The sequence below is a fragment of the Furipterus horrens genome, unplaced genomic scaffold (genome assembly GCF_987537825.1).
Source record: "Furipterus horrens unplaced genomic scaffold, mFurHor1.1.pri manual_scaffold_2, whole genome shotgun sequence".
NCBI classification, from domain to species: Eukaryota; Metazoa; Chordata; class Mammalia; order Chiroptera; family Furipteridae; genus Furipterus; species Furipterus horrens.
In genome coordinates, this window is record NW_028327172.1 from 48364245 (window position 1) to 48380910 (window position 16666).

General features: G+C 53.5%; 1 protein-coding gene across 1 annotated transcript; it reads left to right on the plus strand.

Annotated features, from left to right (window-relative positions):
* Window positions 1-312: 312 nt before the first annotated feature.
* TSKU (tsukushi, small leucine rich proteoglycan) lies at window positions 313-14496 on the plus strand. Its single transcript, XM_090267782.1, has 2 exons — window positions 313-541; window positions 11989-14496. The coding sequence occupies exon 2, from the start codon at window positions 11997-11999 to the stop codon at window positions 13056-13058; it is 1062 nt and encodes a 353-aa protein (XP_090123908.1). The 5' UTR covers window positions 313-541; window positions 11989-11996; the 3' UTR covers window positions 13059-14496.
* The last annotated feature ends 2170 nt before the right edge of the window (window positions 14497-16666 follow it).

The window sequence follows — 16666 nt, forward strand, 5'->3', positions numbered from 1 at the left end:
AGAGGGAAGCCTCGCCCACCCAATCTCTTTCTTAACAACTCCTCCCTCCAAACCACGCCCGCCCCTCACACACTCACACACACACACACACACACACACACACACACACACACACACACACAAACTCCTGCGACCTCCAGATGTTACCGACCGTGCGGACCATCTGCTGAGACTGCTCAGGCGCTCCGGAGAGGGGGCAGGGATCCGGGTTCCTGGAAGCTGGAAGCGAGGCAGACTAGAGTGGGAGGGCGATGCGTACGCACTTTTGAGACGCTCCCTAGGGTGGAACCCGGGCTCTGCGGGCGGGCGGGCCGGCGGGCAGAGAGCGCTCCAGGAAAGGCCCGCACTTTGGTGACACTCCCTAAATCTTCGGGCCGCCGGCTGGAGCCTCCACTGGGAGTCTGGCGGGTGGAGGGTTAGCCCGGCGACAGGCGGGGACCAGGGGGCGGGCCGCGCGGCACTGAGAAAAGCGCCGGCCGGAGAGCCCGCGGCCGGGCCGCCTGGGTGAGCGTGCCGAGGCGGCTGCGGCGCAGGCTTCCAGGTGGGTGCGGGTCCCAGGGTGGAACGGGAGTCCGCCCTGCGGGCGAAAGTCTGAAGCCCCGGACACCAACCTGGCCGCCCCATCAGGCAGGCGGGAGGAGCTGGACACAGGGCCGAGGACGAGGGCCTCTCAACTTTTCCTGGACTCGGGGTGTCAGCAGCGGCCGCCGGACGCCGGGGACCCGGCTGGAGTAGGGAACCCAGCCCAGGGGGAGAGGGCTTCGAAGAGACAAAGGCTTGGGTCGGGGGTGTGGGCCCGCGTCTCTGGGGTCTTTGTGCGGACACGTGCATCTCGCATTTGTGGGCCTTTGTGGATTTGGGTCTGGGGACGTGGATCTGCCCCCGCCTTTGTGTGTTCGTGGCTTTGCGTGACTGTTTCGCTCTTTTGTCCACATTTTGTGGGCCCTCGTTTGGTTGTGGGTGTTGGTGGGCGCATCGTTGTGTGTCCGCATACGTGGTCTGTGCCTGTCGACGTGTCTAGGTTGGGTGTCCGTGGAGTGTGTGCGCGCCTAGAGCCAGACACCGCCCCCAACTCCTCGCTCCCATGCTGTCCACCCGGCCCCCCGACTTGGCTGCAAACTTTTCTCCAGGTTTCTCGGGCAACAGCCTGGGTCCTCCTCTCCTCTGAAGCCTGGGCAGGGGGTGCTGGCATCCCTCCCCTCTTTCGTCTACTGGGGTCCGCAGAGTCGAGAGGGATGAGACAGGACTGGCGGGTGGGGGAAGCGGCAGCGCCTGGGGACTGGCCCGGGCCAGGGCGTGAGGAGCGTGCCCGACACCCTCGCGGAACCAGCTAGGGGGAGAGAGGGAAGCGGCGGGTGTTGGGCCCCGGCCGAGGAGAGGAAAGGGCTGCCGGCGTTGCCCGCCCCGCGCTTCTCCGAGAGTGTAGGTGACGGAGAGAGACAAGTCTGCCGGGCTGAGAGGCCGCCCCAGTGCCAGCCCCGCTTTGAGATCCGCTCTCCGTTTGCATTATCGGGGGACTGGCCCTCCGATCCCGTGACAAGGTGACGGTTTCTTGGGTCCGGGCACGCCCATGGCGCTGGCTCCGTGACTCCCAGTTGGACTGCGGGGAGTTGGGAACCTTGCACAGAAGGGGTTGCGAATGGCCCACAGTACTGCACTGGCAAGTTGCTCAGCCGATTATGGACGAGCGAGCACTCTCTGGCGGTGCAGAGCATTCGACGGGGATAACCAGCGCAGCCTTGGAGAGCCAGCCTGAGAACCGTGTCCTCCCACACTAGGCCTGGGCGAGGAGGTGTCTCAGGAACCTCTCCAGCCCTTCCTCCCTACTTGCTCTACCCTTCGGAGAAATCTGCTTGCAGAGCCCAAGTCTGACTCTAGCAGGAGCCTGCTGGGCTTTTGATCCCGAGTGACCGAGATAACCGAGATAACCGTATTACCTTCCCAGCTCCCACTGTGCCTTAGTCTTAAACCTTGAATTTTGCCGGTTGTTGCAGATGTGAAGGAGGAGCACAAGCCACTCAGTTGGGAAGGATGCCACTGTTAACACTTTACTTTCCCTCTCTGGGCCTCAGTTTTCCCTCTGGGAAGAGAGGTGTTGACAGCTTCCCTCCTTCCTTCCTGTTCTGGCTGACTGGTTGAGACCCCCAGAACTTGGAAACACTTTGATGTTTCTTTTCACACACACCTCCATTCTGACATGACCAATTCCCTGGCACTAATTTGCTCTTCTGAAGGGGGAGAGGGAAGGTGGCTTTGAAGTTAAGGAGGGATGGAGTGAGATGGGCCAGGACCCTGGGGAGTCCAGGCATGAATGGAAGGCTGGAATGCAATAGCCTGGGGAAGCCAGGTGAATATACTGTGGAGGTAGGAAGTGTCTCTCCCACAGAGCGAATAGCACTGCATTGCTCTGTATGTTCTGATCACAGCACAGAGGTGGTCAGTCTTGTGGACCCTCAGATGTGTGGGGGTGGATTAGAATTCAACTTGAGGCTGGGAGGGAAGGCAGGGGCCAAATCTGAAGTCCTCAAATGCCAGGCCTAGGAGCAGGATTTGAACCTGTAGGCAGTAGAGAGCTGCTGGAAGGTTGAAATAGGCATGGCAGAGTGGGATTGATAATTCTAAAAATCCTTTGGTTTATCGGTAGTTCTGGAGACTGGGAGACCAATCTAAAGGCAATTGAGCGCTCCACCCTTTTAGAGTCAGAAAGGCCTGGATTTTACTCCTACTCCATTGTTTCTGCACTCTGTGACCTTGGGCAAGTAACCTGACCTTTTTGATTCTCTGTCTCCTCCTCATCCTGATGAGGATTGGAATTCATGTAAATTAGGATAATGAATTACTTTTGCTAATAAAATGAAAAGAGGTTCATAGTCTGTATTACATTATGCAGACATTTATTGAATTGCACTGACAATAGAAGGCGGAGACAGCATCTACTATGGTTCTACACCTGATTTCACCACCTGGCAAAGCCCTTAGTATCCTGAATGCCCGGGTGAGTTGTTAGCCTCTCCAAACAGAGGAAAGCTTTCTGCCCATGGCCTTCCATTCACCTGGTTTATCCCCCTTCACCTGGCCAGGCCCCATATGGAGAGGAGGTAGACACAGTCAGATTCAGAGAGGGCCACAGATCATGAAGTGTGTCTTACCTTGACAGACGGCCCAGAGGCCATGGAGGCCCAGGGGAGAGGTGGTCTTTTGCCAGATGAGGGAGCAGGTTAAATTGGGAACATCTCATAAAGGAGGTGGCTTTGGAATCAAATGAGTGAGATTTTGCATGGCAGACAAAGAAAAGAAGGTCATCTTCATCAGAGGGAACAGCCTGTGCAAAGGCGTAGGGCCCTAGGAGTGAGATAGGCCTCTAGACTAGTCAGCTGTCTTTGTGAGATAGGTTTTAAACAGGGAGCAGCGGTGGGGTCCTAGTCTTCTGTTGGAGTTGTACTCTAGGGCCCAGCAAGCCTGGCCGTTGTAGGCAGGAGGCCAGGAAGATGACTGTTGCAACAGCGCAGGCTTGGAGGCCTCCCAAGCCTGACCCGGGCAGGGTGAGTGAGTACCTGGCCTAGAGGTGAGGAACAGAGAAGATGCTGACCCCCCTCCACCAAGGGGTAGCTGCTGATTCTCACTTTGTCCTCATTTTGTCACAGAAGCCACAACTTCTTCAGCCTACTTTGGCCTCTGAGACTTTTCCACACTCACTTACCAATTTCCTGGTAGAGCCCGGTCAACACTTACAGCCCCAGGAATGGTGCACTGAGAAAGAATCCGAGGCCTTGGGGGATGTATTTTGAATTCTTGTCTACCCACTGCCCCTACCTGGCCTTCGGATCTGCTGGTGTCGCAGCTCCTTTTTCTTTCCTGGTCCCTGAAATAACCCATTAGTGGATTCAAGGACCCACATGCAATGAGCACCAGTGTGTGCCAGGCCCAAGGCTGAGTCTTCACTCTGTCTTGTGCCATCATCCCAGTGACCTGCTAGGAGCAGTGCTAGGATTCTCACTACATCATAGATGAAGACTCAGACTCCGGGGTGAGGATACATGCAAGCTTCATGGCGGGTAAGGCACCATGGGGCTGGAGCCCTTTCTGTCTGGTAGCAAAACCCATTTCCTGTACCCCAGACTGCCTCCCCCTGTGTCCACATGTGCTGCCTGAGAAAAGCTTCAGAAAGAAGACACACTGAAGGGAGAAATAGTGTTAGGTGGGGCCCTTGCCCATTTCTCTGTAGATTATCCTCCTTAGGGTTGATGTCAGGGAGGAGACCAGGCACTGAGGTCAGATTACCTGGCAGGTATAGCCTCTGGCCTCCCTGGCAGTGTGACTGAACAGATCACTGAACCTCCCTGTAAAATAGGTAAGATGCCACCTAACCTGCTGATCTTGCAGGGTGACTGAAAAGATAACAATTGGGGAGGCACTGGAAAAGCTGAGAGTGTCCTTAAGTGAGGTGGTTGTATTCTAAATGCCTGGCATGTCTTCATGTAGTACCCACTGTGTGCCAGGCCCAGTGCTCAGCCCAAAGGTCATAACAATGACTCTAACCCCATCCCTGCCCATGGGAGGACAGGGAGGTAAATGTAATTAGAGCCCAGTATGATCAGTTAGCTATCATCCACACGGCCCATTTGTACACTGAGGCATGTGGTATCAGTGGCACTGGATTTGGAGCTAAAACCCCAAAGGTTGAGACCCAGTTCCTCTACTGCCCAGCTGAAGACTGTCAGTCTCTTTGTCTGTAACGTGGGGACAGTGGTCCCCACGGTCAGAGGTTGTGGTCAGGCAGACACGAGGTGCCGGTATGGAAGTGCGTGGTGAGCTGACGTGTTTGTCCAGATGGGCGGCATTAGCGGTTCTATTGGGAGAGCCAGGCCTCAAGGCTCCAGGAGTTGGCCCTGAAATTCTTTTTGCCTTGAGTTTCCAGAGCTGACTAAATGGTTGGGGGGCAGGATGTTAATGGAATTTCCACCTGGGGATTTCATTGGCGTCAGCTTGAGTGAGCTCACCAGGAAGGGAGCAGGGTGGGAGGCAGCTGGGCACTGAGGTGCAGCCAGGGAGGCAATAGTCTGTCTCAGGTCGGTGCAGGGCTCTGGTCCAGCCTGAGGCTCAGCTCCCCACCCACCTCGTTCCTGGGCCAGGGGCTCCCTCTTGAAGCTGTGGTGAGGAGCTGTCAAATCTATGGGCCAGAGATGCTGTGTTGCAGCACCAGAGGCAGGCAGCTGGGGCCGTGCTGGCAGACACCAGCACCATGACTGGAGCATGTTGGCACAACAGTCACAGGCCTGCCTGGTGCCTGGCACTGCACTGGGTTCTTGGGTATGGAAGAACATAAAGAAAGATGACACGGTCATTGCCCTCAGGAAGCTTAGTAAATCATCACTATCACCCTCCACCAGGCAGGCCCTGAGCACTTGGCATGTGGCAGATAGTGAGTGAGCTGAATGCTTCACACACTGTCTCTTAATGCTTTCACCAACCCTGTGTTGTGATCCCTCCTAAGGACACTGAGACTTAACCAGATTGAGACTTTACTGAGGCTGGTAGATACAGAGCTGCATTCAGATCTGAGTCCAGCGGTTTACTCTTAACTGCTGGGCTCTTTATTTATCCAGCAGTGTTGCCCGCCAGGCCTGGCTCTGGCCCCAGGTGGGGGAAGGGATGAACAGGTGAAGAAGGCAGGGTCACTGCTCCAAGCTGCTCGCACTTCAAGTCAGGAAACAGGCAGGTAAATAACTAATGACAGAGAATTTACTCAGTATGTGTCTGTGGAGGTGTGCCCAAGGTGTGGTGTGGCAGGCTCAGGGAACAAGCAAGGGAGGGCGGGGTGGCCTGGGAGCCTGAGTGGACAGAACGGGCTTTGTTCCACTGGCAGGGCCAGGGCAGGCCAGTGGATGTGGGCAATGCTGGCGGCAGTGTGAAGCATCAGGACTCAGGTCCTGGGTCCATTTTCTTGCTGTCACTGCCCTTCTGTGCCTCGGTTACTCTCTGAGGTGCCTTCCAGTTCCCCAGCCCTGGGGCTCTCTGAATTTGGGGAAGCATGAGCAGAGGCTGAGATTAGTTCTGTGGCTGTCACCATCCCTGTAGGTTCACATCAAGGTGTGTGTGTGTTGGGGGGGACTCACCCTTGTCAGGTAGCTCAATTGGTTAGTGTCTTCCCGATGTGCCAAGGTTGCGTGTTCAATGCCCAGTCAGGGCACATACAAGAAGCAACCAATGAAGGCATAAATAAGCGGAACAGCAAATTGATCTCTCCCTCCCACCCCACCCCACCCCTTCCTCTCTCTGTCTCTCAAAAAATTAGTAAATAAGATGGGGAGCTCAGCCAGGGGAAGGAGGAAGGTAGGACAACTTGCAGATATCTCCATGCTAGGGAGAACTTGACTTCTGACAGTAAAAGGGCCACATCATTTACTCGTTTGACCTCACAGGCCATCAGCAAACTTTCATGGCCCCTGCCAAAGGACTTTATGCTATGTCCCCCAAACCAACGGGGGTATAATTTCAGGGCTTTTGTCTTCCTGCTCTTGTGTTCTGTAACCTGGCTGATCAGTGAGTGGATCTTTTATTTGGATATTGGGGCTTGGAAAAAGAAGTGATATATCTGGGGCCAAAGATCCCTTTCCTCCCTCAGCCTTCCATGGCAACTATCTGTCTGCCTTCTCCTTTCTCCAGAGGGAAGATCATAGATCCCAGAGGGAAACAAAATTAATACTGTTAACACAGGTGTGAAAACCAAGGCTCAAAGAAGTAAAGAAAACTGCAAAGGTCATATAGATGGTGGCAAACCTGGTCTCCTGGGTCAAGGCAGGTGTAAGTGATCTTGTTATGAGTTGATGTCCTGTCCCCACTGCTAGTCATTAAGCCCCCAAGGACTTAGCATCCCCACCCCACACCACCATACACTTCACCCAGTACTTAACAGAGGTTTAGTAAATGCTTTGGTTAAATTTTGAGAGCCTGAAACACTGGAGCTGGATTGTCTAGACCTAAAGTCTTATTGTGGAACTAGAGAAACTGAAGCTCAGTGAGGGGAGGGGACTTGTCTGAAGATGTGAACAGGTCATGCAGAGTATGAACTAAAACTGGGGTCCATGACTGTCTTCCAGGACCTGCCTTGTCACCGTGCACCGTTGCTCTGTTGCCACCCCTTCACCCTGACTCCCGGGGAATGGTGAAGGAGGTTGGCAGTGGTCTGTGGGTGCCCTTTCTGGGGAACTCCTACCATACTGACTGCGTGCATATCTGTCACTGTCCTGGCCTTGTGATGTCTAGTCCTCGTAACAACCCCTTTAGAAAAGGATTGTTGTCTCTACCTTAGATGAGGAAACGGCCTGAGGGAGAGGAAGACACTTCCCAAAGTTGCCCAGTTTAGCAGGTTACTCCTGTTCCCAGGATTGTAACACCTTCAAATCAAAATTGATCCCAGAATGACAGTGTCCATCTCAAGGGCCAGTTCTAATCAGTGGGTAGAGAACACCCTGTTAAGAAGAGCTCTGAGGTCCTTTGCAGATTCCCTAGGAAGTGGTGCTGTGATTGATTAATTATTTCTGCAGTGGCTACGGGTATAGGTAGAGTGAAAAGGAACAGTCTTTCCGTGATGTGGCTTCCACCCGTTGGGGCCTCATTTCTCTATAGCAGTGTTCAGCTTCTCAGTCTGCTCATCACAACCAGCCTTCCTGAGACCAGTGGGACCCTCAGTACCATCTCAGGTTCACAACTGAAGGAACTGGGCCAGAGAAGCAAGGTTTCTTTCCCAGTTAGCAGTGCACATTGGTGTCCAAGGCCTTCTCTCTGTGAAGGCCTTAACTCTCCACTGAGCTGAGGCTGGGGTTTTTTGTCAAGAGGAACTCATATTATTCATCCTTTCCCAGATCCAGAAGCCCTGTTGAGAAATAACATAGTGTGGACTCCCTGGAAAGAGTGACTCTCCAGAAGGGCGCTGATAAGAGCTTTGATACGTGTGGTACATGCTCGCTGAAGGAAGGAGGGAGAGAGATGGGGTCGGGCCCACCTGCTGATCCCCACCCCATCAACTCCTACCTGTGGAGGAAGGCAGGGCAGCCCACACTGTGCTCTTCCCCTGTACTGGGGTCCCCGCTAGGTGCCTTACTTCTACCATTTTGTTTCATCTTCATGATGGTCCTGTGAGACCTATTAATATTCCATTTTCAGATGAGGAGACTGAGGCTCAGAGGTTGTGGCTACCCAACATCAGAGATAGCCATGAGGCAGTCCCATCAGGAGCCTTTGTTACTCAGTGTGTTTATATATATATATATATATATTTGTTTGTTTGTTTGTTTTTTGTTTTGTTTTTTTCCTTTTACTGTAAGAGGACATGGAGTGGGAGTGTATGTGAAGAGATAAAGACATTTTTAAATCACTCAGAGCTCTACCATCTAAAGAAAACCACTGTTGTGTTGATATATTTTCTTTTGGCCTTTCTAAAATTAGGATTCAGGTTGGGTTTTGGGTTTTGGTTTTTTTTAAATGCATGGTTACAGTTTACCTAGACATGCAATTTATCCTTCTGATATCTATCATTATAGCATCAGCCTCCTCCATGAAGTTGCAAACTCTTTTATTTTTTGTTGACTCCCTAAGATTCCTAGGAGAATCAGCAGCCAACTTGCATGGCCAGGGAGACCCTGGACCTGGAGTCAGGAAGCCAGAGCCTGAGCATCAGCTACCACGCCTCACTGGGGATCTGAGGACAAGTCAGGGCACACTCTCTTCATGACTAAAGTGAGGGATTGCATGCCCACTCTGGGACCTTCCAGCATCAAATAAGCAAAGACCTCTTTTTAACTATGAAGGGCTGTACCCCTGGCAGGAATTTTCCTTATCTTCCCTCAGTCTCCTCCTGGGAAAATTCTCCCCTCCCTTTGGCCCCTGAGCCTTTTGCAAAGAGTCTTCCAGCAGTAGTGCCAGAGCCTAGCGTCTGCAACACATGAAGTCTCCCTCCTGTATGTTACTCCAAAAGACATTTCCTCTGAGCAGAACGGGGGCTCTGACTTTCAAAGACCACCAGCTCACACCTCTGCCTTTGCCCACTTCCGGGTCCAAAGTTGTGAGGCCTCTCAGGGATTTCTCTTTTCTCAACATCCTGGGATACCCGAGTCTTCTGGGCTCTGCTGTGACTTCAGGAAAGCCCCAGAGCCATTAAATACTGAAAAGCGTGGCACCTACCTCACCACAGCAGTCAGTTGCAGCTAGAGCTTGGCCCTATGACTCTGGGCGCCAGAGAAAGTATACATTCCACTGGAACCAAACCGATTATGGGGTTACAAAGGCAAGGGTTCAGCTCCTGGCTCCACCACCTTCCTTTTCTCGTGCTCAGTTTCCTCCGCTCTAAAATGGACATAAGACTGCTGACCTCCTGGAGTGACTGAGGATTGTGTGCGAGAACACGTGTCCAGCACAAGCACATAGTGAGGACTGGCTCTGACTCAACGTCAGCACTTTCCAGGGGACCGTCCAGGCCTAGCACAGAATAGGGGCCCAGGGAGAGGCGTCCACTGTGCAGGGCTGAGCAAGGACCTGTCCAGGAGACCTGGGGAGTGTTCAGAAGCAGTTCTATGCTAGGTCTCATTTTACGCCCCTGCTCCTTTTACATCAGCTGTCCCTACCATTGCCTCAATTCCATATCTATAGAGTGGCCCACTGATGACCGCCTCGCACGTGTGTGCATCGCGCTTCACAGTTTGGATTGCATTTCAGTGAGAGTCAAGCGCCTTAAGTGAGGAGGGCAGGACAAGAGTTTCTGCTTTGTGGCTCAGAGGACAAGGCTGAGGTCTGGAGAGGAGTGGCAAGATGCCCCCTCTGGAGGGGTAGCCTTTGGGTTGTGTTTGAGCTCCCGGTTACATAAGCAGGAACTCATGAGAGGCCATTTGGCATTTAATAGGCACATTGTATAATCGCCTTTGGGAACCAAAGGGTCATCTCAGGGCCTTTTTTTGTACTTGTGTTGTTTGTTTAAACCCCAGGAAGGGTGAGTATGAGCAGATCAACTTAACAGGGAAGGTGGGGCCCTGAGTGGTAATGAATCCCTGTGGTAAGAAGCTCACTCAGGGGAACAAAGGGTGCCTGAAGCAAATTGATTATTTTCCTTTTGGCTCCAGACATTGGAACACTCTACCCTACCACAGTTGGGACCAAGCCCAGGGTGCACCTGGCTGGATTTAATCCTCAAATTGGATTCTATAATAGAAAGGGGTGGGAGAAGAGGGACCCCATAGGAGGGCAGAAGAGAAGAGCCCCACTTCTTCCTGCCCCCATGCAGAGCCAGAGTGTGGATCAAGTAGCCACCCACCCCTTTAAAGTTTCATGGAAGGTTGGTAATACTATTGTGTTGTTCCCTCCCCGTCCACCCCAGTCTAGAAGATCCATCCCTCCCTGAAAGCCAGGGAAGACAGGGCAGGGTGGGCAGAGCTAGGCTATCACAGATGAAGAGATCTGCTGGAGCGAGGCTTAGTGCCTTCTATCTCCCAGGCTGTGTGGCTGCTGTTTGATGGGAGGGGATAACCACAGACTGTCCGGTTAGATGCTGTCATTCCTCATCCTCCCATGAGTACCACAGAGCATAATCACAGAGCCACAGTGGGTGTGCGTACAGGCTTTGAGCCAGGCCGATGTGCATTGGTGTGAAGCTTGAATGTAACAGTGCATGTGGAGTGCCTGGCACCTGTGGCAGCTATGGTATACTTGTACAGGGATGGAAACTGAGGCCAGGAGAGGCGATATGGCTTATATCATAGTATGTGTCTGGAAAAAGCCTCTCTTGGATCTTGTCTCTCCACCAGCGTTCCTGCCAGTACTGCTGGAGGCAGCAGATGAAAATAGAGGACTTGGACTTGAGTAGGCCTGGGTTCTGATCCTGCCCTTCTTTTTACTAGTTGGGATAAACTCTTTTCTCTCTGGGCCTCTGTTTCTTTGTCTGTATAATGGGGGAACCAGCCCAGCTGCCTAGGTTAAAGGAAGAGCCAAAGAGGGGTGATAGCTGTATCATCTGGGGGAAGGGACAGAACCAGAGGGAAGGGCCTTGGAACAGGTATCCCTAGAGCCCATTAGGATATCTAGACAATTGGAATAAAGGATCCTGCCTCTGGAGGACAGACCAGGTGAGGGGGCTTAGGACTGTGGACTCATCCATTGTCACCCACAAAAGAGGTAAAGTAGGGCCAGTCCTTACAGGGAGAGGCCTCGATCTGGGAGGCTGGCATGTGAGTCTCAGGCATGGCTCAGCCACTGACAAACCGTGACAGTGAGCTGTGCTTCTTCTGTGCTCCATCTAGGTCCCCTCCCAGTTACTTGTGGCCAGGTGTGACTTTCTGAACCTCTCTATAAACCTCGGTTCCCTCTTCATGAAGTGGTGACAGAATTTTCTACCTTGCAATTTTTGTGGTTGTGAGGGTGAAGTGAGTCTGTGTGGTGAGTGAGGCAGCTAGCACAGCACCCAGCACTTGGCACATGCTCAGCACCCTGACCCTGAATGGAACACCCTGACCCTGGCCCCTAAGCTGTGAGCGCCTCCCTGAAAGGGCCTGAATCAAGACCAGCCCGTGGGCCCTAGATCATCAGAGCCGTAGAGGCAGCTAAAGAGCCATCTAATCCAATGGCTTTCCAGCTGGGTTCCTTAACATCTTACAGTAGCAGGCATGGAGGGCTCTGGGCCCCCACCCTCACTTCAGCCAGAACAGGCCCACTTTCATCTGCTAATCTTATTTAAAATAGGGTTCTGCTGCTTCCAGTTTAAAATCCACCAAACTGGCCTCACCCCCTTTACCACACCAATGGGGAGACCAAGGCCTGAGAGTAATAGGGATGAGGAGCTATATGAGGAGGAGTATTTAGGGAAAGCATCCTGGGAGGACAGGGTGTAGGTGACAACTTGCAGCTGTGCCTAGACACATTGGCTGGTGTCCTGTGGGTGGGGTTAGAACCGTCTGGTATGGGAGACTTGCTGTTGACTCTCACCTCTGGCTCTCTTTCTAGCCCCCACCATGCTGAGGCCCCTGCTGCTGCTGCTGGCTGTAAGCTGGGTCCAGACGACCCGACCATGCTTCCCCGGGTGCCAGTGTGAGGTGGAGACCTTCGGCCTCTTTGATAGCTTCAGCCTAACACGAGTGGATTGCAGCGGCCTGGGCCCCCACATCGTGCCCGTGCCTATCCCTCTGGACACAGCTCACCTGGACCTGTCCTCCAACCGGCTAGAGACCGTGAACGAGTCGGTTTTGGCGGGGCCAGGCTATACCACACTGGCCGGCCTGGATCTCAGCCACAACCTGCTCACCAGCATCTCGCCCACCGCCTTCTCCCGCCTTCGCTACCTGGAGTCGCTCGACCTCAGCCATAATGGCTTGGCAGCCCTGCCTGCGGACAGCTTCACCAGCTCACCCCTGAGTGACGTGAACCTCAGCCACAACCGGCTCCGTGAGGTCTCAGTGTCTGCCTTCACTACCCACAGCCAGGGCAGGGGGCTGCACGTGGACCTCTCCCACAACCTTATCCACGGCCTCGTGCCCCACCCCACTCGGGCCAGCCTGCCCACGCCTACCATTCAGAGCCTGAACCTGGCCTGGAACCAGCTCCGCACTGTGCCTGACCTCCGGGACTTGCCCCTGCGCTACCTGAGCCTGGATGGGAACCCGCTGGCTGCCATTGGCCCAGGTGCCTTCACTGGACTGGCTGACCTGACACACCTGTCGCTGGGAAGCCTGCAGGGTTTCCCCCAACTGGAACCCTATGGATTCCGCGAGCTACACAGCCTGCAGGTCCTGGACCTGTCAGGCAACCCCAAGCTCAACTGGGCTGGAACTGAGGTGTTCTCAGGCCTGAGTTCTCTGCAGGAGCTGGACCTGTCGGGCACAGGCCTGGTGCCCCTGCCTGAGATACTCCTCCTTCACCTCCCAGCACTGCAGAGCGTCAGTGTGGGACAGGGTATGCAGTGCCGGCGCCTGGTACGGGAGGGTGCCTACCCCCGGCAGCCTGGATCCAGCCCCAAGGTGGCCCTGCACTGCATAGACACTGGGGAACAGGCTTCCAGGGGCCCCAACACCTTGTGACAAATGTTGTGGCCTGGGGCCACATAACAGACTGCTGCCCTGGGCTGACTCAGGTCCTGGGTAATTTATATTTTAATGTGCCAATGCCAGTGGGGACTCTGCAGGCCTGTGTAGCAGCACCATTGGAAGATAGCTGTGGACCTGGGAAAAGGCTTTGGACCTGGGACTACCACCCAGGAGCAAAGTCTTGCCCCTTTGTCTGTATTGTCCCCACACCACAAGCAGAGGGTCTTTGATGCCAAACCAGACAGCAGTCCCCTGCTGTCCTTCCCCAGTTGACCATGAAGTGCCTTCCCTCAGGCCTGGGCCAACCTGACCGATAGAGGTCAGAGGTCAGGTCCATGGCTCAATGCCCCCTTGGGCGCATGGTCCAGTCACTCAGGGGCATGGGTTTTTGTTTTGTTTTTTTTTTCCTTTTCTCTTCCCCTAGACCCCTGGGTAGAACTTTAGTTATAAAAAGGACTGAGAAATAAAATCAAGTCCACCTTCTCATGTGACAGGTGGGAGAACTGAGGTGTAGGGAAGGAAAATTGCTAATCAGAGGTACTCCAGTGATAGAGGCATGGCTGGATCCAGTGTCCTGCCTCTCAGCCGGGCCCCTATGCACTTTGCTGTCTTCTCTCAATCATGCCCTCCTGCTCCACTTTCCAGGCTCCCCTTTGCGGTCAAGACCAACATCCTGCCATATGTGCCCTTTTCCTGTCACCTCAAGGACAGACAAGGGCCACCAAGGTGGGACTCTGAGCACACTGACCAGCTGTGTTGCACGGGCTAAGTCTCTTCACCTCTCAGAGCCTCTGGAAGTTCCAGGCATACCAACCACTCCCACCTGCCAGTTCCCCACTCTGGGGTGGCGTTCCCCAGCATCAAAACTGGAAACATACCCATTGATCCTTGAGGCATTGCCTCTAGATGCACCCCCAAGCTGTTGACAAGGTCCTGGAGCCCCACCTGGCCACAAGCAAAGAGGAGCCTCCCAGATTCAGCTCCACTGGCCCAAAGCCCACAGCCCATCTCACCCCACTGAGTGCAGCGGACGGAGGCAGGTAGTTCCCACCCAATTTTATGCTCCCCACCAGGGTGGCATCTCAGCTTCCCAGCCCTGGGCTCTTCCCTTAGGGTTCATTTTATACAAGTTGTTGCCTTTTTAATGGACTGCCACTTTCAACCAGCTCCCCACTCCCACCCCTGCTGGCAGGGGATGAAAAGTGTCATGTAAAAAAACTTTGCGTTTGTTCATTTTTGTAATAGGGCATCCTGGGGATTTGTTGGGAGGAGATGCTGGGTGGAAGCTAGCCATCAGTGGCCCTGTGGGCATGGGGGCTGGCCCCACAAAGATGCCCATAGGACAGTGAGAGCTCTGTCCTCCCCCACCAGGCCTACCAACACCTAACTGATCCTTGGTTTAATAAACATAAAAGAGTCCCTCTTTCCATCACTTGACCAGTGTCCACTCACATTCCCCGGGCCGGGCCCTGGGTCCATAAGAATGAATCAGGACCAGCCCTGCCCTGGGCAGTGTGTTCTGCCTGAAAAGCCCAATAACCTCCCAGATTAGGGGTAGGGGGTGTGGGGAGGTTACATGGTGGGGGATTACTCCGGATTGGGTTGCACCCTGTCTACCCTCCTTATCTCCCCTCTCGCTGCTGCCCAGCTTCATGAACTTGAATGCCTCTGCCTTTGCTCAGACTGTTATTCTGGGACCTTGCCTTTGCCTTCGTTACCACCTCTCAACTCCTTCCCATCCTGTTACCAGACAAAGCGGGGTTCATTCACGTGGCACCTTGGTTGAAGACCGAACAACTAGGGTTGAGAAAAACAGGTCTTGATTTACAATATTCCAACCATGAGGGTGGTGGGAGCACTTCAGCTCAGAGCCCTGTTCTCCCATGACACCCAGCACTTCCCTTGCTCCTCAAAAGGCTATAAGCCAAAAGCAAGCCCAATAGTTCCCCATCCCTTATCTGTCAGCTCCTTCAGGATCTGGAATATGATGTCATCAGCCTCCATATAATAGTCCAGGAAGGCAGGCGCCATGTTATACTGCATCATGGTGAAGTCCAGGAAAAGCACAAGTCCTAAGTGTCCTCTCCATATGTCTCGAGCTCCTACAGTCCAGGTCTACAAGGCAGAGTCCTTGGTGGCTTCGGAGTCAGCTGAAGCAGGCACAATCAAAGCAGCAGCAGGCCTGCTTTCCTACTAGCCCGGGTCACCTGGCTGAATGCTTACTACAAACTGCACAGCTACCTCTCCCTTCTCACCGTGGACTGGCTTCACTACAGGCAGCGTGGCTGAATCCCCTCCTGGATCACGGCTCCTTCCTCATAACTACTCTTCTACACTCACTCTGCCTGCTTGGCCCTCCCATGGCGGACCAGCTCTCCAGCAAAGCTGCCTACATCATGGCTCTCTACACACCTGATGACCTAGCCTCTTAGCCAACTCCTGTCTACCTATACCCTTTACAGACTGTGTGGCTTCTCTTTTTATCCTTATGGCTCTCCCTAATTTTATATGCTGACCATGAGCACCATACATCATTGTTATGAAAAGTATCTTAAGCCTCTCATCCGCATTTTTTACCTGGGGGAGGGGGACAGCATAAAAGTATTAAGCCTGTCACCTGCCCTTCTACCTGGGGACAGCATCACTTCCCTTCAGAAAAGGCTAGTACCTTAACTATCATCTGCCCTTTTGCCCTGGGCTGTAACACAGCTATACTCTAGTTACCAAGTTGCCATAGATATGCAAAGTACTTTAAAAGCTGTATTATCTCCTTTCCCATCCCCAAAACCATGAGCTGTGGGGACTGGGGAGAGGCTTTCCCTGAGGTCCCTCTCCACTTTCCACCTCTAAGCTCCAACAGTGCTTTGTTCCTTCCTGCCATTTCAACTGCTGTGGTGGCCTAACTCCTCTGTACACTTGCAGTGACAGGGAACTCATTTACAACTTATTGGTGTGACTAACTCAGCAAATTCTTCTAATGGGCCAAGATCTACAGGAATATCCATAACCATCAGCAGGAACAACTGTAGGTCCACACCCACCTCTGCCCTAAGGGGCTTCACAATCAGTGGGACAGGAGGAAGAAGAAGGACACTTGACTGTAAGCAGCCCAGAGAAGTGTGAAAACCCTGTGGTAGGGTTAGGAAGGCTTCCTGGAGGAGGCTTATTCACATAGCTGAGAAAGACAAGTGGGCCTGGAAATGTGAGCAATGGCCAGAACATTCAGGTCATATGTATGGGTGGGGAGCTTGCCTATATTGTTGCTCGGGGCCCATTCCTGCACACACACCAGGAGCCCAAGACTGAGAAAGTCAAAGCCCTGAGGCATGGGAAGAAGTGTTGTCAGAGTACTCCAGTTCTCTAGCCCTTCCACATTCCCTGGGATTAGAGAGATTTCAAATGCAGGGGCCAGGGGGAGATCCCTGGGACTTTCACCCAGTGAGTCTGGGTGCACCCAGAGTCCAGCTTGAAGAAGGAGCCTTTGGGGGAGGGACACGGAACACAGGGGTCTTAAAGAGGGACCAAGCCATCCTGAAGGCAGGGCAGGGGAGGCTGGAACTCCCACATAATAGGGAGTTCTGAGGCAGGTCACCTCCGCCGAG

Bases quoted from the DNA above. Each gene is read 5' to 3' on its own strand.
- TSKU (XM_090267782.1), top strand. From the start codon at position 11,997: ATGCTGAGGCCCCTGCTGCTGCTGCTGGCTGTAAGCTGGGTCCAGACG.